At 37.8% G+C, this 23,416-nt stretch overlaps 1 protein-coding gene across 3 annotated transcripts in view; it reads left to right on the top strand.

Moving 5' to 3' along the window:
- LOC113174893 (protein diaphanous homolog 3-like) overlaps positions 1 to 23,416 on the top strand; it is a 129,983-nt gene that overhangs the window by 24,667 nt on the left and 81,900 nt on the right. For 2 of the 3 annotated variants that reach the window (XM_026379085.1, XM_026379086.1), the window contains 10 exons: positions 1,674 to 1,810; positions 2,313 to 2,418; positions 4,409 to 4,519; positions 5,007 to 5,125; positions 5,360 to 5,476; positions 7,492 to 7,610; positions 7,698 to 7,762; positions 8,727 to 8,831; positions 10,060 to 10,383; positions 11,991 to 12,105. In XM_026379085.1, coding sequence (XP_026234870.1) covers positions 1,674 to 1,810; positions 2,313 to 2,418; positions 4,409 to 4,519; positions 5,007 to 5,125; positions 5,360 to 5,476; positions 7,492 to 7,610; positions 7,698 to 7,762; positions 8,727 to 8,831; positions 10,060 to 10,383; positions 11,991 to 12,105 — 1,318 coding nt within the window. Of the gene's footprint in view, positions 1 to 1,673; positions 1,811 to 2,312; positions 2,419 to 4,408; positions 4,520 to 5,006; positions 5,126 to 5,359; positions 5,477 to 7,491; positions 7,611 to 7,697; positions 7,763 to 8,726; positions 8,832 to 10,059; positions 10,384 to 11,990; positions 12,106 to 19,786; positions 19,796 to 23,416 lie in introns of all 3 variants that reach the window. The other variant, XM_026379084.1, reaches the window with a different exon arrangement.

The following is a 23,416-nucleotide window of genomic DNA, read 5'->3' as shown; positions in this document are numbered from 1 at the left end:
ATATAATGATATTATTAAACAAAATAATATGATATTGCACTATTCTTATTTTTAAGTGCGCTGATTCAACATTCTCTCAGTGTGCACTATCAGTCTAGTCTATGGTAGCTATAGAGGAAAAACAATCTCGCCACGTGGAGCTAAAACCCAGTGGAGACAGATACCCAGCCACATTGGCACATAGTGTGGTGTAAGGTCTCATGTAATACTGCGTCTCAACAGGCGCCAAACGCCAGCATTTACCCGTAGGCCTCTCTGTCAGCCCAGACCTTTCCCTGGCTGAAGAGGCATCTTGGGATGGGATGTACACACAATGCCAAGAAGACAGGTGTTCTCTGCCAGCTGTCAGTGCAGCCTCTTATTCTTCTGCCTTCCTGTGTCAAGTCACACAGTTGCATATTTGCTATCATCTGTCACCAGTGGCATACTAATCTAACACTAAAAGTTACTGTATGTTGGGAAACCACCCACTGAACAACTTAACTTTACGAATAACCTTTTCCTCACTATATATTTGATCTCAAGTGTTTGCTGAGATCAAATATATATTATATTACTGTAAGTAACTTATGGTACTAATGTTTAGAATAGCTGCTTGTTTTTTTTTTTTTTTTTTTTTTTAAGTATAGACGCTTACTGCTATAAAATCTGTATATGAATACATTTGATACAGTGTACACGAGTTCCATTTTCATGCTCCTGTCACAAAGCATGCTTTGTGTAGCTGTTGATTGTATAAACAGTTAGCAAATGTGAAAGTGAAAAGTGAATAGAACTGCAATATGTCCTTTAAAGTAAGTATTCGGATAAAAATACAAAATCTGAATTCCGAGCTAGTGTATAAAACATTTAACAACACCTGCAATGGAAATAACATTTTTTTTCATTTGGGGGGGCATTTTTGCCTTAATTTGAAAGGCTGACAGTGGAGAGGCACACTAGAGGAGGTATGACATGCTACAAAGGTTCCCAGAGGGACTCAAAATAGGAAGATTGCTGTTACATGGCATTTGAAATAACCATGTGGCTACCTGTGTACTTCAGATAATATGACTACAGTGCTCAGTAATGTTGGTATTATTACCAGTTCTACAAAAGCACTTTTCTGAGGAAAGAAAGAAACATTACTCTTTTTTTTTTTTTTTTTACACCTTGTTTTATAAAAATCCCCCTAAAAAGTGTCTTTTATGCTGAACAAAGAGTGAATTCATTTTAATGTATAATTTTTACCTCAATTTAACTAAGTAATTTAATTGATCTCCTCTGATAAAATGAACAATAGTAAATCCCACTACCATGTTGTTGAAACTGTTCAACATTTGCTGTTGCTACCACATGCAGTCATTGTATTGACAAATGCAAATACAATATAGATTTTTTGTTTTTGTAATAATAGTATTTTAGCAAGATTTTTTTTTCTTGTTTTTGTTGGATTTAGTATAACTCATAGAATACAACTTAGCAGAATTATCTTAATCAATGTAATATGAATCTTTCCATTTAACAATCAGTTAAACGGGCCAGACGTTACATATTTAGTAGTGTGCAATGGATTACAGAGAAGCTAATACAATACAGTATTAGATTTTAATGTCTCACATAATTCTTCTGTTGCAAATGGTAGAATTACCACATATCATATCAAAGTTAATCATGTTTTGTGCTTATGACAGTATGGCTTGGACCGAATCCTAGGGGAAGAGAAATGTCTTGCTCTACTGGCAAGAGCCATTGATCCCACCCAGTCGGCCATGATGACCGACGTGGTGAAGCTTCTGTCAGCCATCTGCATTGTGGGCGAAGAGAACACGTATGTTCTGGCTTCTTTCATTATTTCTACACATATATCTTATATATTATTATTATTTCTTATATATGTCTAGAATTTCTTATTTATTGTCATTTAAAAGCAAAAGACATGTCTTACAGAACATTGCCAGGATTTCCTGTAATACTGTATATTCTTTTTTGAGGATCAGTGTCACATTTTGCAGGATTGCTGTTTTAGGATACGCTTTATTAAAAATGTTACAATTTTATTAGTTTTCTTACTGAAATTAATTAAACATTGAAATCATTATTGAATGAATGTCCAGTTCAGTCTTTGATTTTGAATCCAAACCCCCCCTCAGGTCTTTTGTTGTGTTTAACACGATGTGATATCACCTGGAAAATTGATATGAAAAGCAACCTATAGTTAGGATACAATAGAATAGGAGACATCTAATAGTCAAAATTCCTTTTTAAATTAATATATTTCTTCATTTTTTTCCTTTCACTTGTTCCCCCGTGCATTTCATGTTCTCATGCAGTTTGGAGAAGGTCCTTGAAGCCATCACCACAGCAGGGGAATGGAAAGCCATAGAGAGGTTCAGTCCCATTGTTCAAGGACTACGAGACCGCTCTGTTCAGTTACAAGTAAGAGAATGTCCAGCTACTGAGACCTTGTTTCTCTCATGTTTCTCTCAAATGACGAATGGAATGACTGTGAGAAGTTGACCATAAAATACTATTTTTAATAATTTCTTTAGTTCATTCATGTTGGACTATTAAGTCTATATGTACAGTAAAAAAAAAACAGCTGGAAGGTGAAAAAAGGGAAACAAATCTCAATAAAACCACAGATGAATCTAACATATACATGTTCTTTAACCCAACAGTATGCATGGACAGGTACAAACCAGTTTCACCATTTTCTACACTCCCTTCAGTTGTATCCTCTTCTTCCTCATATACTCAAGACATTAGCATTTGGGGCTGTTTTAAACAGTCACTGCATCAGTTTGTGTCACAGTTATGTTAAGTTATGATTCAGATGTGTTGTCTACATTTTAATTGGTAATTGAAGGATGTGAAGAGGGTGCTCATTCATGCAATACCTGCCACACACACACACACACACAAACACCACACACACACCGCACACAATCATCTCCTTTGGTTATTTTGTCCTCCCACGCAATAACCAGTCATGACTTCATTAAAAGATATCTTTTTTTGCTCTCTTTCATATTTTGCAGGATTTGCATTGAGTTTGCTGTACTGCACATTTAAAAGGTGCAAAACTGTAGGGACACTAAAAAGGTTTATGGAAGCTATGGAAAGCGTAGTAGAGGAAAATACTAATGGGGAAGAATATGGAAAATGCAAAAACAAAAAATGTATTTCCGTGCACTGAATGCTTGGAGTTTCCTTCATATATAACTCTCATCTATGTCTATACAGACATAATCCAGATGTACCGGAAGGTTAATAAGGTCTTAATTGTGTTTTATTGATGCTTTGTTATTATTTCCTTCTTCAAAATACACAGCACATATCCTGTTTAACCCTATGCATTATTAAATGTCTAATCATGGCAATGTGTGGCCAAAGGCTTTTTGTCCTTCTACACAGATGCACAGTCTCCCCAGGCATCCTTTGGCTTAGGAAAAGTGTGCATTTAGCTAATAAGTATAGTAAATAGACACCTATGAGATTACAAAAATTAAAGATGCCTGAATTTTCATTTTAATATAATGTATTTATAATTACCTTCTGTGTTATCTGAATGGAAAGCTGAGGCTACTGTAAATACATGTTTTAAATATTACTGTAACCTGGCGTCTATGGTACATTGTCACCTTTCACTAATGAAAAAGATATATAGCATTGTAATGATATTAACTCTGTATGTTCACCAGTTTTCAAATCTCGCTTTATGTAACATTAATTTTACTAAAATTAAAACCAAAGGATATGTGGGAGGTAGGGTGTCATATAAGTCACAGAAATTATTATATTTTAATATTACAATGTTGTGACTTTCACATGCCAATACAAAAGTTTTGTGCCACTTTATAACGTCGGCTGCCTAGCTATTACGATATTAAAATAGTACTTTCAAAACTGGTAATTACCAAGCTTGAGTGCCATGACAAAAAATAAGACCCTGCTATCAATTTGACAGTGAACCTTAAAACATCTGAATATCCTTCCCATGCTCTTGCATTGCCTTACCATCTTTTCACACATGAGTGGATTACTTTACTGATCAATAATTGATTTTTCTGTCTGTCACAGGATGCAGCAGTCCCTGTGCAGTAAACCAAACTCAGAGGGGAGTGCAAAACAACTTCCAAAAGAGCGAGTTTGCCCTTAAATTGACTGTTAGTTTTGTGTGTATGGGTCTGCAGTTGTTGCATTAATATTAAAATCATCCCCCCTAGTTGGCGACTGGAGAAAATAGACATGCATTAGTTATGGTCCTCTGCTTCCAAGGGACATAACTCATTTAGAATTCATGCCGCCGTGTTTTTCATCAACTTTTGGAAGAAGTAGTCTGTCGTCTCTTTCTCTCGTTCTCTCTCTCACTCTTCTTTCTCTCCTTCTGTCTCTCCCTTTGTTCTGTGTGCCTTTCATGTTGCAGGTGGCATGCATGCAGCTCATCAATGCACTAGTAACATCTCCTGATGAGCTGGACTTCAGGCTGCACATCAGAAATGAATTTATGCGCTGTGGCCTGAAAGAGATATTGCCGGTAAGCACAACTTAACACACACACACACGCACACACAATATAAAATCACACTTACCTTGTATTAATATTTAAATGAGTTGTCCACTTCAGTGAAATATTGTAGATTTGCTCCAGCAAATCATTTATGAAACACAGAGGGGGGTTTGCACGTACTCTGTCTGCGCCAGCGCCCAGAAACCAATAAAGTAGTGCCTTGGCTAATAATCTTTCTACTGGCTTTTATACCATCTACCTAACATGTTTATCTTGTAAACAATGCTTCTGTAGCTGCCAAGGAAACAAATAAATTAAAATGAGGAGCTGGTACCCACACCTGTATATCATGATGAATAATATTGTTTAGAATGAGCTGCTTGTCTTTAGTTGAGCTTGATGCCTTGCTGTTGTTGGCGATATCAGAGTAAGTTTTTCTCTCTGATTTATTTTGCTTTATCTCATTACATTTTATTTTACACTCTATTCCTTTTCCGCCTTAATCCATCTGTAGCAACTGGCAACCATCAGGAATGAGGCCCTTGACATCCAGCTAAAGGTATTTGAGGAGCATAAAGAAGAAGACATGATAGAGTTCTCTCACAGGCTGGAAGACATCAAGAGTGAATTAGAATATCCTTTTCACTATTATAAACAGAGGGCTGTGACTCTAAGAATTCATTCTGTGTCTGTTTCTTATAGATTTGGCTACAATACCTTACATTGGAAAAGAAAAATCAAAGAGTTATTTCTGACAAGATGATAGATCACAAAACAGTGTGAAAAAAAAATATGGTTGTTTAATTTTATTTTCATTTCAGTAGCATCAGAGGTTTTGTTTACATGTGAGTCCTTGACTTTCTGCACTGATGCGGGGGATGTTTTCAGCATTGTGCAGAACATGGTGAAGGACAGCAGTGCGGAGCTTTATTTTCTCTCTATACTGCAGCACCTGATGCTTATACGGAACGACTACTTGATCAGGTAAAATAGGCAGCACACATATACACAGAACTTTAATTACTTGTATTGTAATAAAGCCACAATTTTTCCCTCTTATTTTCCTTTTTTTATTTCCTTCATTATGTCCTTTACCCTCAGTATCTCCCTTTTATGTCTCTTACTCAGTCTTCTTAGTCCTATTCATTAGCTGTATTCTTTTTCTTCATAGACCACGGCTCTCTGGTCAGATGTTTACAGTAATGTGACTTATGCTCTTTGTGATAATAATAATGACATCTCACAGCTTAGACAAATGTGCACAGAAGCACCTTTTGAAGACACTGGTTCACAACACAGGTGAAGAGCTTATGTTGGTGGGGGGCTCGCTCTTTCTGCCTTAAACCCTCTCAATGACATTGGCTAACAAAGAGAATGCTGTCTCTTTCATCTCCTACCCATCTACAGCATCCATGACTCCAGAGTGTTTCTCGTCTCCCATTAATGGTACTTTTCAAAGGCTTATTTTATGTCAGTTCACTCACAGCTGGGCATGAGTTAAACCTTATCTTGATCAAAAGATGGAGCTGTAATCTGAAGAATATGAAATGCGTCACCTGTAGTTTTTCCCCCACCCAAAAACAACACCTAAAGTGTCACTCTGCGTCAGTCTGTTGGATTCATTTTCATCCTTTGAAATGACTATGATGTGTCTTTATGACTGCCGGTACTTGTCCCATCTGTTTTGTGAGCAGAGTATTTACTGCATGCACAAAAACACACATTAACCGATAATACCTTAACAACTGTAGAGACTTGAAACTGCATTACTTCATTCATTATTATGAAGAACGAAAAACCCAAAACGCATTTTTCACTTCACTATTGTAACACAACACTACATTCAGCTTTATGACACAAGTACATCATGAAGCTGTGTATTTTCTAAATATGATACATAAAACAAAAATATCAAACTGTCTTCTCTATGACTTTAAGATTTTGGACTACACAGAGATGGATGCACAGTAGATATGCACTTGGAAAATATGTATGCGTTCACAGCAATGTTTCGCATTTTTAAAAGTTTTGAGGTTGAAGATGGGACATGACTTGTTATAAGTCTCTACTTCTATCTATAGACTTATCTTCCCAAAGCAAACTCTCAAACATACTTTTGTACATACTATATAATCTTAAAGTAAAAATGTGTAGTTTAATGGCATGTGAGTGATTGCATATTTTCCCCCTCACTCTCATACCATATGGTGCATCTCTTCAGACTGTTTAGAAATGAGCTTCAAGTGTTTCTTTGGACTATATTTGGAAGTTTACTTCAGGACTTTTTATACTCATTCGTTTTTTTTCCATTGGCACATACCGTAAAGCATCGTATCTCATCCTTTAAACTGTATTCTTCCGCCTTACGGATGCAATGATCTTTAGTTATATAATTGTTGGTGTCCTTGATGTTAAGAATATACAGTGATGGATATATACATATTTATATATATATTTTTTCATCTTCATTCAGACTCACTGTTAGCCTTTTTTTACATCCTGAAAACAACTTCTTTCAATTAAATAAAAATCATACATACAGTGTAACTGAGAACACAGTTCCTCCAACTCTGTTCTCTGTTCAGCCCCAATGTTTGTGTCTTGTTCATTCACTCACTTCCTGCTTTTTATTTCCTTTGCCAGCCAGTGTTGTGTCCACCATTTTCTTCTTAAATAGCTGCGAGTGTACTGCCTACTGTAAGAATTCAACATGGATGTGATTCCCCCTTTCAGCAGCTTAATTGAGGTTGTTGAAATGTAAAATTATACATTTCTGTATCAAGTTTTACCCGTAATCATCTCTTATACTTTGCTCTGAATGTTTGCAGATGCATAACTGTAGAGGTTGTTGGGCCTTTAGCATATTTCCCTGACATCTCGACACCTCTGCTGCTTGTCTTCCAGATAGTTCAGTTCCTTTTACAAGAAGTGTGTGTTTAAGAAATGTGTACACACAACAGATAATTATGACTTACATTTTTCATTACTTTTATTCTTAGGCCCCAGTACTTTAAGATCATTGAAGAGTGTGTGTCTCAGATTGTGCTTCACCGTAGTGGCACTGACCCAGACTTCAGTTACCGCAAGCGCCTCGATGTTGATTTCAGCCACCTCTTAGGCAAGTTACACATTCCTTGCAGATACTTAACCTTACAGATTCTTCAATAGGGTATAAATTATTTCCGTTGTGTTTTCTTGTTTCCAGAGGTGTGTGTGGATAAAGCTCGAATTGAGGAATATGAACAAAGATCTTCAGAACTGGCACAGAAGGCAAGTATTGACAAAAAACAACCTAGTTTTTAATCCCACCACATATCCTCTAGACCACCTGGCCAAAACAAAGCCCACTAAGGCATGTTGGCACTCACTCGGAGATGTTCCATATAATAACATCTGTTTAAATAAAAAACATTAACCCTGTGAAGCAAAGCAAAAACAACAACTTGAGATCTGAATATACTATAGATTCACAGTCATCAATGACGTATTTAAATGGCTCTCTGATTCCTTTTCAAAAACAACAAAATAGTTCTTTTCTAAGTGAACCTTATGGAATATGACATCTTGCTATAAAATAAGGACTCAATCAATTACCTTAAAATGCTCAAATGCCATATGAAAATCTGTGAAAACAGTCTTTGTAGTGCAAGGTAAAGTGTACTTGTTAATACCAATAGTACATACAGTGTATGTCCTAGAATCTGTATAGAAAAAACCTGTTTTATGTCTCGTGTCATTGAGGGTACTGTACATATTAACTTTACTGTCTACTGTTTAATGTTTGCTGTAGCTTAAGCTGCTATATTTATCTCAATGCTTTTATGTTCATAGTATAGGTGACAAATTTGTAAACGTTTTGTACCAACATGAGTTAAAACAAAAAAACTGCAGTTTTTCATTTTTGTCACTTGATGAAATGCATGAAGTGAAATTGGCTGTTATGATTATTTGAAGTCAGGGTAGCAGCAGGTTGTAGATCCTGATTAGATGGATGAGCTCGCTGATTGGCATGAGTGTATGGTACTTAAATGTTTTTATTAATGAACGGGTGTTTGGCAAATGGTTGAGATTTAATCAGTAAATGAAGGTAATCAAGGTAAAATGAATGTTAATTGTGTAAAATAAATATACCATTTGACTTAAACAACTTTAACAAATCCCGTTAATTTCTAGTTACACGAATTCAGTATCAGTGTTTGCTTGTGCTTAATTTGCAAATGTGTTCTCCTTTCAGTTTGACGAGGAGTTTTTAAGCAGACAGGAGGCACAAGCTCAGCTGGTTAAATGTGAAGAAAAAATAGCTGAACTCCAAGCAGAGCTGCAGGCCTTCAGGTCACAGGTACAGTACCTCACCTCATAAGCACTAGATTGAATTCTCGACAATGCCCCTAAATCAAGCATAGAACTTTTTTTCTGTAACTTTCCATTTTGAGATGAGCGGGACAGGGATGGGGTGGAGGTTTTATTCACTGGAGCCTGCAGTTTGGTTTGACATGGAGGCTGCTCTGCTGGCTAGCTGACACAAAGTCTAATGAGAACACTGACCAGTCCTCCATGTTGGCCATTTCTAATTCTCTGATCTCTATCCCATAAGAGGAAATTGTTCTAAAAGCAATTTATTCTGACAACCCCCTTCAGCTTTCACTACTGGGCCTCTCATCAACCCCCCTTACACTCTAGAGAGTTGCTCCCACGCCCTGAAATTGCAAGATAACTACACACTCGGAGAGGGGAAGAGAACTTCCTTTTTATTTTTCCCCGATAATTTTTCAATTTGAGAGAGCAAACACAGAATGAATACTCAAAGAGTACCTTGCTTCAAATGATGGTGGCACATTTAGCCGGTGTGGACACACACACACACACACACACACACACACATACACACACACACGCACGCGCCTTTGTCTAACTTTGTCTGTGTCAATCTAACTCTTGCCAACACACGCACATACTTGTTAATTCGGCAAAGGTGTTCTTTCCTCTTGAGACAGTGGCAGAGAAAGGGCCCAGGGCTGACCTTTAGTGTGTGTCTTTAATCTAAAATTGGTGCATGGATCAATAAGCCATTTGCTCCGTATGATACAATTCACAAAGCATTGTAGGCCTGGTTATAACATTAGATTTTTAGCTTTGGAAAAAACTAATCATTGTGGGTATGTTCTAGACAGAATGAACTGTTTTTGAGCATTTGGCCTCTGGATGGTTGAGAGAACACGCCTCCGTTATCCGTAGCACAGTGGTATTAGACAGGAAAGCTCACTGTGCTGCACACTTGCTGTTGATGGTCTGGACCATTTTCAGAATTTATTCCCCCTTGAAATGTGAATTCAATGTTTATTTTATTTATATGGGGTTTTTTGAGCACTGCTCTAAACACTTAAAAAAAAAACCCCATCATAACAGTAATAAGCTAAATATGCTGCAATAAAGTAATATTTGCCTAAATGAAAGGAAGAAGAATTCCTCATATAATCAGTAACACTGAAACTAAAAACACTCTAATATGTTGGTATTACGTGTACAGCATGTTCTATGTACATTTCCTCTTCTCCCTGTCTATCCAGTTTGGAGCTGTACCTATTAGTCTGTCTGCGGCCCATAGTGGACAGGCATCCTCCTCCTCAACATTCCCTTCAGGGCCTCCACCCCCTGCTCTGGTGCCTGGGGTTCCGGCTCCCCCTCCTCCACCTCCTGCGCCTCCCTTACCTGGCTGTCCTGCACCACCTCCTCCCCCTGGAGTGCCTCCTCCATTTGGTGCCCCCCCTCCACCCCCTCCGGGGTTTGGTGGTGCTCTAGGCTCTCCCCCTCACCAAGCACTGCCTTATGGCCTCAGGCCTAAGAAGGAATTCAAGCTTGAGACCGCTGTAAAGCGCTTCAACTGGTCCAAGGTAAGGTTTTTAATATACTGCATAATAAGCCCCGTTTTAATAAGTAGAAGTATATGAGGAAAATCAATACAGTGCAGTCCAACACACTGCTGGGTCAAACGGTTCATTGCCAGGGGATGCTATTTTAGATGCATGTGTTCTGACTGATAACTGGTAGAATAACAGATTCCTGCACATGTTTTAGAGTTGTATTCCCACTGTGCTGACTTATAGTCAACACAAAGTTTTGGATCATAAAACTGAAAATTTAGGCCAGATATTTTTAGTGGCCCTTTTCTTTTCTCTTAACTTTGTTTCTGATGTTCACTGGCAACGCTCGAACAGTGCAGATGTTTTTTAAACAACAACTTTCTACCTTTGTGCCAAGCCAGTAATAATTAACTAGTAATAACAGATAATCAGCAGCTATTGTCAGAGCTGCCTCAGTGGCAACTGTACAGATGTTGTTCCCAGTAGAGCAATATTGGTTCACATACAAGTGATATTGGTTTGTGGTTTGATTAATAATTTATTGTCAGCTGTACAGTGGTGCAGGTGTTGGGCAAACTAAACCATATGCCTGATATGTTTTAGTAGGACATGAGGAGGACCTGTTTTATGGCACAGCTGTATGAGACGTCCACATCTGGCTGTGTTTGAGACAAAGCTGTTCCGAAACTTCTTCACTAATAAGATTTCAAACTCAAACTTCCAACTCTCACTGAGTGGTTCTGTTTTAGAAATCGGTGAATAAACATTTTGATGATTAGAGTTCAGTGGCTGACCAACCTAACGGACCTGTACACAACCCAGAAACAGCAAACTGAACTTTCTTTTTATCAAGTTACCAACAGTTGACTCGTCTTAGATATACAGGACCGCTTGGACAGTCCATCAGTGTCACAAATTCCTTGTCTCCAGTGTTAATCCCAGTATTCCTTGTACATTTCAGGCTGGCTTTGGTCTTTAGAACAACATATTGTTCAGTTTCCTAGTTCCCTTGTAGGTTTGATGTTGGCAGTGACAAGGCTTTCTTCAAGGCATCGGCAGTACTAGAAACCCTTTCACGTTACAGGATGTGTTGACATAGCTTAAAGTAGCTTGAATTAAGTTTAAAGCTCTATTTTCTTTTTTGGGAAATACCAGGACAGTCCTGTATGTCAATGTGTTACGTATGGTAAAGCAGTAAACTTATTTATTATCAGTGTTGTCCTCCTGTTGAAGACACCTTTCCTCTTTTTTTTTCACCCAACACTTTGTCTCACTACTCTCAGATGGATTACCATGTTGAATGTCTTTAGACTGTGGATGTTGTGAGTAGAATATAATTAAAAACAAAGATTTTATTAAAATCAACATTAATGTCAGCTGCTGTTTACATCTGAAATATTGAACCTGATAAGGAATTGCAAAAAAAGATTTCTCATTTGCTTCAATTTGTCATATACCTTGGGATTGGACAGTACTATTTTGCAGCACCTTCATTTGGAACCTGCTTGGGACCCTACATATCTGATTAAAACAATTCATTTCCTTCATACTGAAATTCCCCCTTTAGCCTGTCTAATCTATAAAATACATAACCATGTGGCAATTAAATGTGCTCAACTGTGCATGCGTGTTTACAGATTCGTCCCCAGGAGATGTCAGAGAGCTGTTTCTGGGTGCTGGCTGATGAGGACCAATATGCAAAACCAGAATTACTCACCAGAGTTGCTCTCACTTTTGGTACACAGAGATCAGGTCAGACTCATTACTTTTTACATACTTTACTTCATCTTATTCTGCTGTACCTTACTATACAGTGGCAAGAAAAAGTCTGTGAACCTTTTGGAATTGTATGATTTTCAGCATTCATTTGTCATAAACCGTGATCTCATTTTCAACTTACTCAAGAGTTTTAACAACAGAGTCAAGTCAAGAGTATTAACAAATCCAATGCGCTGAAAGGAATAACACACAAAAAAATGTGTTTATTGAGAACAACCATAAAAACCTCTCAGTGCTTGTGTAAAAAGTATGAACCCTTTGAATAATGACCTCCAAAAAGCTAATTGAAGTCAGTTGTTAGAAAAAGGTAAGAAGATTAGTTTGTAGGTGTGAACTAGAGCTACTTTGACTAACAAAATACACTCAAAGGTTTTGAGTTTGCTCCGCACAAGAAGAATACTCTTATGTGAACCATGCCTCGCCAAGAGAAGCTTTCAGAGGATCTACAATCAAGAATGGATGATTTACATAAAGCTTGAAAGGGTTACAAAGTGATTTCAAAGACTTTAGAAATTTACCAGTCTACAGTTCGGCAAACAATCTACAAATGGAGACACTTTGTGACTCTGTGGCTACTCTACCAAGAAGTGGGCGGCCAGTCAAAATTACCCCAAGAGCACAACAAACACTCATCAATGAGGTAAAGAAACAACCCCAGTGACAGACAAAGATTCAAAGACATCACTGGAACTGGCTAACATCTGTGTTCATAAGTCTACAGTAGGTAAAATCAAGGCCTGGCCAGCTTGCAGTGATTGGGGGGAAAGATGAATTCTCAAAAAATTCTTCAGGATAATGTGAGAATGTCTGTACATCAGCTGAAACTCTGTACAAGTGGGTGATGCAACAGAAAAATGACCCAAAACACACAACAGAATGGCTTCAGAAAAATTGTGGCCAAGTCAGAGCCCACACCTCAACCCAATAGAGAAAGAATATGACAGAGTTAAAGCAGTTCTGCAAGGAATTATTCTAAATAAAGGCATGAAAGATCAGAATTATTGTGTTGTGGTGTTATTATTTCAGGCACATCATATTTGTAAATACTCTTGACTAAGATGAAGATCAGATCATGTTTTTTTGACAAAGTTATGTAGAAAACCACAAAACTCCAAAAGGTTCACATACTTTTTCTTGCCACTGGACATTCGTTTTTACTTTACAAGTGTCTGTTCTTGGCTGTATGTCTGTGCTAAACATTGTATTATCATGATCCATCGTCTCAAAATAATTCAGTCGTTAGAACTATGAACCAAATACAATAATAGGTTCCCTCTCTAACGGGCTACATAAGTAGTGTCTCGTGTCCCCCAGGTTGTAATGATGTTTTGGGTTCTGGTGAGCTACTATTCCTAGTGGTAATGCTGTATGAGAAGACACCATATAGTTGCATCCTTGCACATTAGTATGGCTGACAACATGTGGAATATTCATGTACAGGGTTGTAGGAATGATTAAAGCCAGAGCAGGAGGTAGCCATAGATGTTATCAGTCTTGTCCTCTCCTGTGCTTGGTCTATTAGTCCCTTCTCTGATGATTTATTTACATGTCTTGTATTTTCTTTCTGGTCTTGTCACTGGCTCAGCTAGCTTACGCCAATTTGAATTATTCATCCAGGTGTTATCTACCTGTCACAACTCCATGCTGCTCCTCTCAAGGTACACAAGATCCCCCTACACACCGGTGCACCCTTGCTCCCTACCGTCAACGTGTTGAATAATGGAGGCAGATCTTAATGGCAAACAGGTAGACAGACAGTCAAGCAGGTGTTCTCTGGAGAGGGCAAGGCAAGGATCCACCAGCAAACTGTACTTTTCTGTTCGGGTAATTACCCAGAGTTTGCACATGATCAAACACAGCATTTTGTTGTAAGGTAATCAGGAAACACACCTCTTATCATACAAGGAGGCATGCAAAAGTGCTTCTGCGTTGCAGCATGCTGACTGTCTGGTTTGTTACTTCTCATGGGTAATGCATTTTAGATCTTGGTGAGAAAGGCACGGAACGTTTGACTAAAATCAAACCTTTCGCGTGGTTTAAATCCGTTCTCTCAGCTCTTTTCTTCCCTGATTTTTTCCCGTCCCAGCGGAGGTTGGACGAGCAGCTTGACTGGTGGGTTTTGTTGTCGGACCGAGTCTCTACTGCAGCTGTGTGTCACCGAGTTTATGTGTATGCATAGAGTATGTGCGCACGGATTTGTCATCTTATTAACACAGCCATGTGGCATCATGTTTCATCTCACGTAAGAGCAGCAGCATCTGGATCAGCATTAAACATTAAAAAGGACACAGCATAAAACTGTATTCACTCAGTTTTTCCCATTAAATATTAATTTATTTCCCTTGAAACTTCCTTATTTTTGTGTAACGTTTAAGCCTCTCGCTGTCATTTTCACTGCCTTCCTGTACACAGACTGCTGATGAGCATTATCAACAGTTGTCATATTTGTCAGACCTCAACTTAATCATGTAAATTAAAAATAAGAATACTAAATAGGCTTTTTATGATCAACATAGTGTTGAGAAGTCTGGAACTACACATTCAACCATAATTTACATTACTGCATTTGGTGGAGTGAAGCACATTTCCTTGTTATTACTATATACACAAATGCAATATTCTTTATGGCACCTCCGTTTATCTATTCGAGTGGTGTGTGGTTTTAGGCAAAGGGTTAGTGCCACTTAAACACATCACCTCAGTGAGAAAATTGCAATAAATGGGTGTTTTAACTTACGAGCAGGTCAGGGCAGATGAAATTAAATAAGACCACGCTGAATAATGCGAGTTGATTTCTGTGCTCTTCTCTCGAGTCTCTGCTCATTAGTTGTAAACCTCTGATGCAAATGTACTGTAAATGTCTTGTCCTAAACAATAAAAATTAATGGTACTTTTCAATTAGGGACAAACCAGTGGGAGGATGTCACTCTGTAATGTTTGCAAGGTTATGTCTTTAGTCTAATAGAGCAATTGCAGAGGAGCATTAAGCGCAGGAACACTTGACATCCCATTTTGCAGGGTAGAGGCAGTAAATAGAAGCAGCATAGAATGAACTGTATACATTGTGTGCTTGCTTCTGGAAGTTGCATCATGTTTGAAGTTTTCCTTTAATCTGTAACTATATCAGACATTACTTCTATGCAGGGTCTTTTTTTTACTTTGGCTCTCTTTACTTGTCTCCTCAAAATGTTCTTCCCAATTCTATCAGGTTATAATAGCTCATAAGCAAAATCAATTCATTTTATTGGCTCAAATAAATCTTAATTATGAGGCCTGCATTGAGCAGCATGGATCTATTTAGTCCGTAAAATGCTTTTCAGGTCTATCAAAAGAAGTCAGAATAAAATGGTTCCACTAAAAATCGGGTAATTTCTGTTCTCACCATTTCTTTATGGTAACTTAGATTTAGAGGAAGGAGAGAGATGCTGTATGTATTCATGTTGTGAGTGTCCTCTCTGTTAGTTAGTCTGTTTGATCAGTCTGTCTTTGGTTGGTAGGGGTTGGTGATACAGCCTTAAAACTACATCCCTCTGTTTTTGTGGTAACAATATGTGTTGTAAATGACGATAGGAATAAAAAAGAGCCATTCGACAATATCACCAGTCACAAGTCACGGCAGACAAAAAATTCACCACCTGCAAACAAACAAAACCTCCTTGAGTTCAAGGAGTTTGTTGCTGTTGTTTTGTGTAACATCTGCCATGATCTCCTCATATTGGTGGTGTTTGTGCTTGAGGTGGTGGAACAAATTCGACTCATGTTTCCACCCTTTGCTGGTTGGTTGGTTGATGGGTTTTCAACACAACATGTGAATCACAGATGTTAGATTCACATCTGATTTGTTGCCAAATCATTTCAATGTGACAGATGAAGCTCTCCTCTCTCAGTTAACTCTTTCTCACATTCTTTCAATCTGCAAGCTTTTGCCTTGTTGTGTTTGTAGGCCCAGGTGATCAGACACAGAATATTATCACTATCACAGTGTGACCACTTCTATTGATGCAGAGGAATGATCACAATATATCTACTTATAGTAATTGTGCTCCAGTAAAGTCTTCAAAACATACTGTATACCTATATTATTTTTTTACTTTCCGTAGCAGTACCAGATAATCTGACCCAGAGAATTCCTGAATTTTTATGATCATTCTTTTGATTATAGAACTGAAGAAAGATTTTCTTTAAGCATCTATGGTCACCTAAATGTGCTTTAATAAAGCAATATACTTTTATCTTTATTTATTTATTTTTTTTACTATTTTAGATAGACAATGATCTCTCTTTTCTCTTTGCAGCCTTATCTTTGCTTTTTTATGACCAAGGGCGATAACCTCAGCACTTCGGCGCACCTCAAATTACTCTCATCACTGTATGTAGTGCGTTTGCACTCAATGATTTGTGTAGCTTCTTATCTTAAAAAACAAAAAAACAAAAAACCAAACAAAAGAAAAAACACTTCTCTCAACAGACAAGAAGAGAGTTTGGCTTGAGGAAGCTTTTTTTTTTTTCTCCAATGAAAGCAAAGTTCAAACTGTTTTATTTAGTTGTATTGCATTGTTGAAACTTCATGAATTTTTGCAGCTGCCAGGTTTTTCAAATTCTGTAATGTCCTGGAAAGATTCACAACAGGTGGCAAAAATGAGCATGTACCACAACTGAATTGACATATTTTTCACATTAAACAACAGTATTTTGGCAGTTTATCTTAGAAATTGCACATGCAACTGTTCCCATGCTCGTGGCAGGACCCAGATTTATAGTAGTACACTTTTAATATATGTAATACAAGCAGTGATTAAGCAGCAGACAGTGATCCATACAGAAAACATTAAAATTAAAGACAGACCGTGTCAAAACACCACATGTAATAAGTTTAATACACATAAAGTTGCATGCTGCAAGGAGAGATAAGAAAGATATTTAAAGTCTAATTATTATCTGGGGGTGGTCACATAGGATGGTACAGTATGTTGCTGCAGTACTGTTTCTCATTTCCTCCACTCATTAAAAATAAAGTCAGCCTCTCTATGTTGTTAATTATGACACCCATCCAGCATACAAACACGTCTGAATGTGTAACTTCGCTTAGGTTTTCATTTACACCTACACACATGAACACACTTAAATGTAGTTTGAATCAAACGTGGACTTTTTATAAATACAGTATTTGCAATAACAATTTGCCTAAAACTGATCTGACACAGGACTCTGGACTCAAACTCAGGCCTTCAGTTTACGTTCTTGTAGCACGTTATTATATGCATCAACATGTGCTACAAGAGTGTAATTACATTCGCAGTTTAGTTGCTTAGTAGCATAATTTTCAGGAGACATTTTTGCACAATGCGGAAACTACAATCACGAAAGTCCGCTCTTCACCCTGTCAACACAGATGCAATTCTGCAAGAGTCAGTGCATGGAAGTAGACATCTTTGTGTGTGATAAAACAGCCTGCCTATTTTAAAACTGCATATATTCACAGAATACTGAAACTCTCCATGACGTTTTCCAAGCAGAGAAACAAGAGTTGAGGATTGAGTCTGTCTGTTGTCGGAGGAACCTACCCACCACCTCCTAACATATACACAAACATTTCTTTTATATGTCTGTAATCTTTCTCTGCTTTTATTTATTTTTTTCTCTGAACTATCTGCAAGGACCTGGTCAGTTTACGACTTTGCAATTCCAGGCACGCAGTCCTGTTTCTTCCCATTTGCTTCCTGAGATGTTATCGTCTTTTCATATATAAAGCTGAAAGGTTATATTAGTTTATTTCATACAGATTGCATCTCACATCATCTTTGTGGCAATTTTCCCATAAATGCAGATAATATAACTTGTAAACCTTTACATGAATAGCTGTTTACTGCAGTATTTATGTCTTATTGTTTGTTGCGTTTCTTTACCAGCAGAGGCAAAATGACAATAACCCTTGAAACAGGGCAAGTGCTTAAATTTATTGGATAAAATTGCTTCTGTCTGTCACACATCCAGTCACATATGCTATGCCCTTATCTAATTTCATCAACCACCTGAATCGGGGTGGCAGAGTGGTGTTGAGGTTAGTACTTTTTCCTCAAACGTCGCTCAGATCCACTGGAAAAACAGGAGACTTGCTGTGTGGAATTTGCATGTCCCCCCCGCCTGTGTCTGTGTGCATTTTCTCGGGGTGCAGTCCAAAGACATGCAGTTGGGTTAATTGGTGACTCTGTGACCTGCACTCTGCTTCTCGTCCAGTGACTGAAGTCAGAATTCTGAGATTTAAGTACTCCAATAATATTTTTATGTGGCCCTAATCCTCTGCAGTTTTATGTAAAACATTTGTAAAATATAATGTGATGTTTTAAACGTATTACTTGGTCTCTAGTAACGCCATTAACACACATAAACTCGCAAACATACATTTCTCACACACTGTTACCTTTGCTGTAAAAAGGCTGTGTTAGAGTTGGACGTTCTTTGAGCACTGATTATATGGTTTGGTAAAAGAGCGCAGCTTTCAGGCTGAATTGTGAAAAACGGAGGGGTTAACTAAAGTTAATCATTACATCCACGAGTGAGAGTTATCTCATTGTGATTATTAATCACAGATTATAAATTAAGCATAGCTAATGATGCTACAAAGTCAGCCTCTGAACTCTGAGCTTTAATCTGCTCCCTTGGCATCGGAGGGCTTTAATTGCAGTCTTTCTGGTTACTGAGAGTGGAGCCTGTGCAGATGGAGAGAAGTCCTTCTTCATCAAGGAACTTCAAAAGAGCGAGGGCTGGAAGTGGCACAGGCTGTAGCTCTATTGTCATTCATTGTAGTAAATTGTTGGCCTACTAGTGTAGTCAGCAACAGTGATGTGACTGCAAAAATCTACATTTTTATAGTGATGTCTCTACTTTCATGAATACGCACATACCAAATAGGACTTGGTCTCTGTTTTATGGAAATACTTGTATTGAAAAGCACATGAGGACTAGGCAATATTCTCTCATGAATCAAACAATTTAAAGACACCCAGAAAATGTGAAAAAGTAATTCCTAGCGTCTGATTTCTTTTTCTCCCCCCCCCCCCCCCCCCCCTCATAAACATAACCTTTCAAATCCTACTCTGTGCTTCACAAGTGAGATTCACACATTTTTGCGCTGAAGTCACTGCTGTGAATGTGAGTCAAAATATGTTCACATTATTAAAATGTCAAAAAAGTAAGTAAAAGAGTCACTATGTGAAAGCATGCTATGGGCAGTGGATATGTATATTATGTTCTGTTTAAGCTTGAGAATCAAGGCTCTAACCTGTGATATCTGATCTGACATAAAGTCACTGGTGACTGAAATTACTCAGCACTGTTACAACACTGACATAAGTTGAGATTCTATGTGATTGTAAAACACTGTAATTCTTCTTTGTATCTACTTTTGACAAATCATTCTGCAGCATTTACGTCTATGTACTGTAACCTGACTGTATATCATTAAGTGCAGTGCTTTCTCTTGTCTCTCTGCTAAAACTACAATGTCTGAATTAATGCTTACTTCAAACATCACTAACCATATTTTCTTCTTTCTCTTTTTGTTCCTTTCTCTGTTTCTCCTCCCTTTTTTTCTCTTTTTGCTTTTTCTTAACTATTGGCTGCATGATCTGCCTTGATTTTTGCTCTGGAACAGAAACAAAAGGTTAGTACAGCTTTTGCTTTTCCTCACACTATTGATTTTAGTTATTTCCAAACTGAACTGAGAGATTTTAATGTCATGTTTTGTGTCAAACTGTAACCAGCAGATGACTCGGGCATGACAGGTTTTCTGTTTAGCCAATAAGGAAGCATAACCCATTTTTGTGTGTGTACACCGAGATATTCTTCAGAAGTGCATGACGGTGGCCTGATGAGATTTGTGTGCTGTATTTATTTTTTATAAATCCTGTTTACCACTTGAAGGTTTTCACTCTCACATATCTTTCTTTGAATGAACCTCACAAAGACACAAGTATGAAGTCAGGAGTATATTGTACATCATATAAAATAAACTCAAATATGGTTATTGAGAGACATGTATGAAGGGCATGTGATAGAAGGTGAATGCCAACACATTTTGAATCAACCAGATTTATTTATGGTATCTGCTGCGGTGAAAAATAAGTAAGATAAGTTATATTAGTGGATGTAAACTGTGCTTTACGTGCTGCCCGATCATGGGAAGCATGGTGTCAACCCCTTTTACGGGGGGAAGGCCTCTTCCCCTGCTTTATACTGACGTGTATTCCCAGCCAGTACTTGCTGGCAGATTGCAATAGGAGCTTCTCATCACACTGAAGGCATTCCCAATGTGAGAACACATGCTACTCAGACAACCGTAGTTATGTAAATGACCTAAAGTTTTTAAATAATAAAGCTAACACAACTTATGTCTCATTTCACCACTGTTTTAAGGCTCATGGAGAAATTCCAAAATGGTAACATGTTGGGTTGATCATGGAGAGACTGCTTTGGAGTATTTTTGGTTCTGTTTTTGAAGCTTATCAGCTCCAACTTAGTTTATGCCTGTAGGGCTGTTACCTTCAGTGCTTCAGGCCATGGTTCATGTATTACCATAGCAACCTCATCCATATCACACTACTGTGTGGCCTCTTGAGGTTGTTTGTATTATTTATGCTGTTGTGGTGATTTTATTTGCATATAATAGAAGTGCCCTCTCATCAGTCCTGTTACTTTTGGGTTTTATGAAGAGTGTAATTCCAGATTATCTGTGGTTCATCAAAGGCCTTAACCTTAATGTGATCGGCCACAATGAAAAAGACTAATATTGAAATTAAAAAAATAAGACATTTAAAATTGTTTTGTCAGTCTATACAAGTTTGAACCACACCTGGAGTGTAATGTACCCAGAGCTTGCCAGTCCCAAGTATTGTATTAGTATTATCCTATTAGAAGGACTGTAAATGTTGAAATATAGGACTATTTATTTAATATTGGACAGAAATGGAAAAAAAGCACAGAAACAAACAAATGTAGTGAGTGGATGCCAAGAGAGAAATGTTGACGGGTTTTGAGAGGTTTCCACAGTTTCTGTGATTTTTACAGATAGCCTCTGGAGAAGCTCTTTGACATCATCATTGTCAGTATTTAGAGATAAAACATGTATAGCAAAGCTTTCCTATGGGTCTTAGCAAGAAGAGATGGTACAAATCACAGAATGTTTTAGAGACAATGGCAGGTGGGAGTTGAGGCATGTGTAAAGCCTGTCCCCTTTTTACAGTACTTCTCATCTCTCTTCTGGTCTTTTGTTTTTATTCAGTTGTACCAGCTGTGGGATTTTTGCAAAAGCAGACCAGTAGAGTGCCACCTCTTTGCTGTCCTTCCTCTCTTTTTGTTGTTAGGTTTTGTTCTAGATTTTGACACAAAAGTAAAATGTAGCTCTCTGTCACAGGTAAAATGGAATGGTGCAGAATAATGGGGCTGCTTAAGTTACACGACAACTTAAATCTTTGACTAGACGTGCAATTTATTTTAGGATACACTGTTAATGGTGTTTTAGTTTTTACATTTTCTCATACTTCATGGTTCAAGTAGAGGTATCCTAATTGACATCTACTATAGACCATATTTGTCTCTGTTTATCACGAAAGGGAAGAGAGAGACATTTATCACCATAGTGCTAGGAAAATGAGCAACAACATGAAGAGAGCTGCCCTTTCCTGAGGCTTCCTTTCGGCTAATAAATAACATCCAATTAGACAAAACCCTCAAAGATCACAAAATCAGTTTGCCATTTCTCCCCAGGATACAGGCATCTGCTAATAACCTACCTCTACTCCAAAGTTACAGCCCTGCAGGGAAACAGTATGTGTCCAGAATCACTCCCGTCTTTACTACATAGGGTGTTCGCCATTTTGCTGTGGCGTCTGAATGTTGAGTGTGTAACTCTGCCCACTACATAGTGCACTGAAAGCATAATGGCATACATGGCATGTCCACCTCTATCTGCCAATAATCCCATAATGCACTGCTCTAGTTTTAGAGATAAGAAAATTACCTTTGCGTGGCTCAAACAGTTATTAGAGATGATCCAAGATGTCCATTTGTTGCTCACTGTTGAGTGTACTACCGATTATACACTTGTTTTACTCATTCACTCATTTATTCATTCACGCAAAGTAGTGTGCCTAAAGTTGATTGGTCACTAAATGGTAGGAATGACTTGGAACAAAAAATACATAATAAAATCATATTGGGCAGTATACTTATTGTGTTGATCATGTCCATTATTTTCAGCTCTGTAATATTTCTGTAGGTAATATTAGTAAAACCCCTGAATAACCAGTTAAGCTTAATAAAACCAATTTGTGCACTGGAAGTGCAAGTTAATTGATGAATTAATTATTTGTATTGAATTAGTGTTAGGAATTACAGACATCCTTAAGATAAGGTAAGAATATATCTTATCCATAATTAAGATTGTGATAGTATACAGTGTTTTGTTTATTTAAATTGAACAAGTTCAGGTTTAATTAATAAACTGTCAGAAATGAGGCCATGTGTACTCCAAACTTGCTTCAGAAGTGTCCCCTTTTTTTTATGTTTCCTGCCATAGCATTAAGGATGTCAGGCTCTCAGGATCAGCGTAGCCTGTTAAAGAGAAAGTTGACGAACGACAAGCTCCCTTCCCACTGTTGGCAAGCTGTAAGAGATAATTAGACAGCCTATTTCCATATGATTATAATGGCCTGGTAAGGAAACATGTTTGTGTGGGTTTTGTCACTTTGCACTAGCACATTAGGGTTGTGCTTGATGGAAGTGGCGGTAGTGCGTGGAAGGGGTTAAGCTCTTCTGAATGGTTGGGTGGTTTAAGAGAGCTTCTGATTGAGAGTGGACTCGAGTTGACACCTTGTCGTGACTTGTCCAGCTTAGACTGACGTGACACATTATACACTCACAATCATTCAAACTATTGCCTCTGCCAGTCTCCACTACAATAACCCTCAGACTGCCTCTAAATTGGAGCCACTTAACATATCCATATATTGATGGGTAATAGGTCTCTCATACAAGGTGGGTGTATTTCTTTGAACAGTAATAGCCTTTGTGGCCTGCTGTGTAGAGGACTTGGTAGGCTTTCCAATTACAATGAGGCAAAAAGAGCTAAGGAAGTTGGTGGACATCATCATAGAGGAATTATGAAGAGATCGATGGTGGAGGAGGTGGCTATGAAAGTATATCTATATATATTTCTATATAAAAAAACATTAGGTGGGCTTTTTTAATTAACTGCCTGAAGGAGGCTTTGGAAGTCAAATTTCTT

Source organism: Anabas testudineus, chromosome 3, assembly GCF_900324465.2.
Source record: "Anabas testudineus chromosome 3, fAnaTes1.2, whole genome shotgun sequence".
NCBI lineage: Eukaryota > Metazoa > Chordata > Actinopteri > Anabantiformes > Anabantidae > Anabas > Anabas testudineus.
Note: the sequence above shows the minus strand (reverse complement) of the source record. Positions and strands in the feature narration are given on the sequence as shown.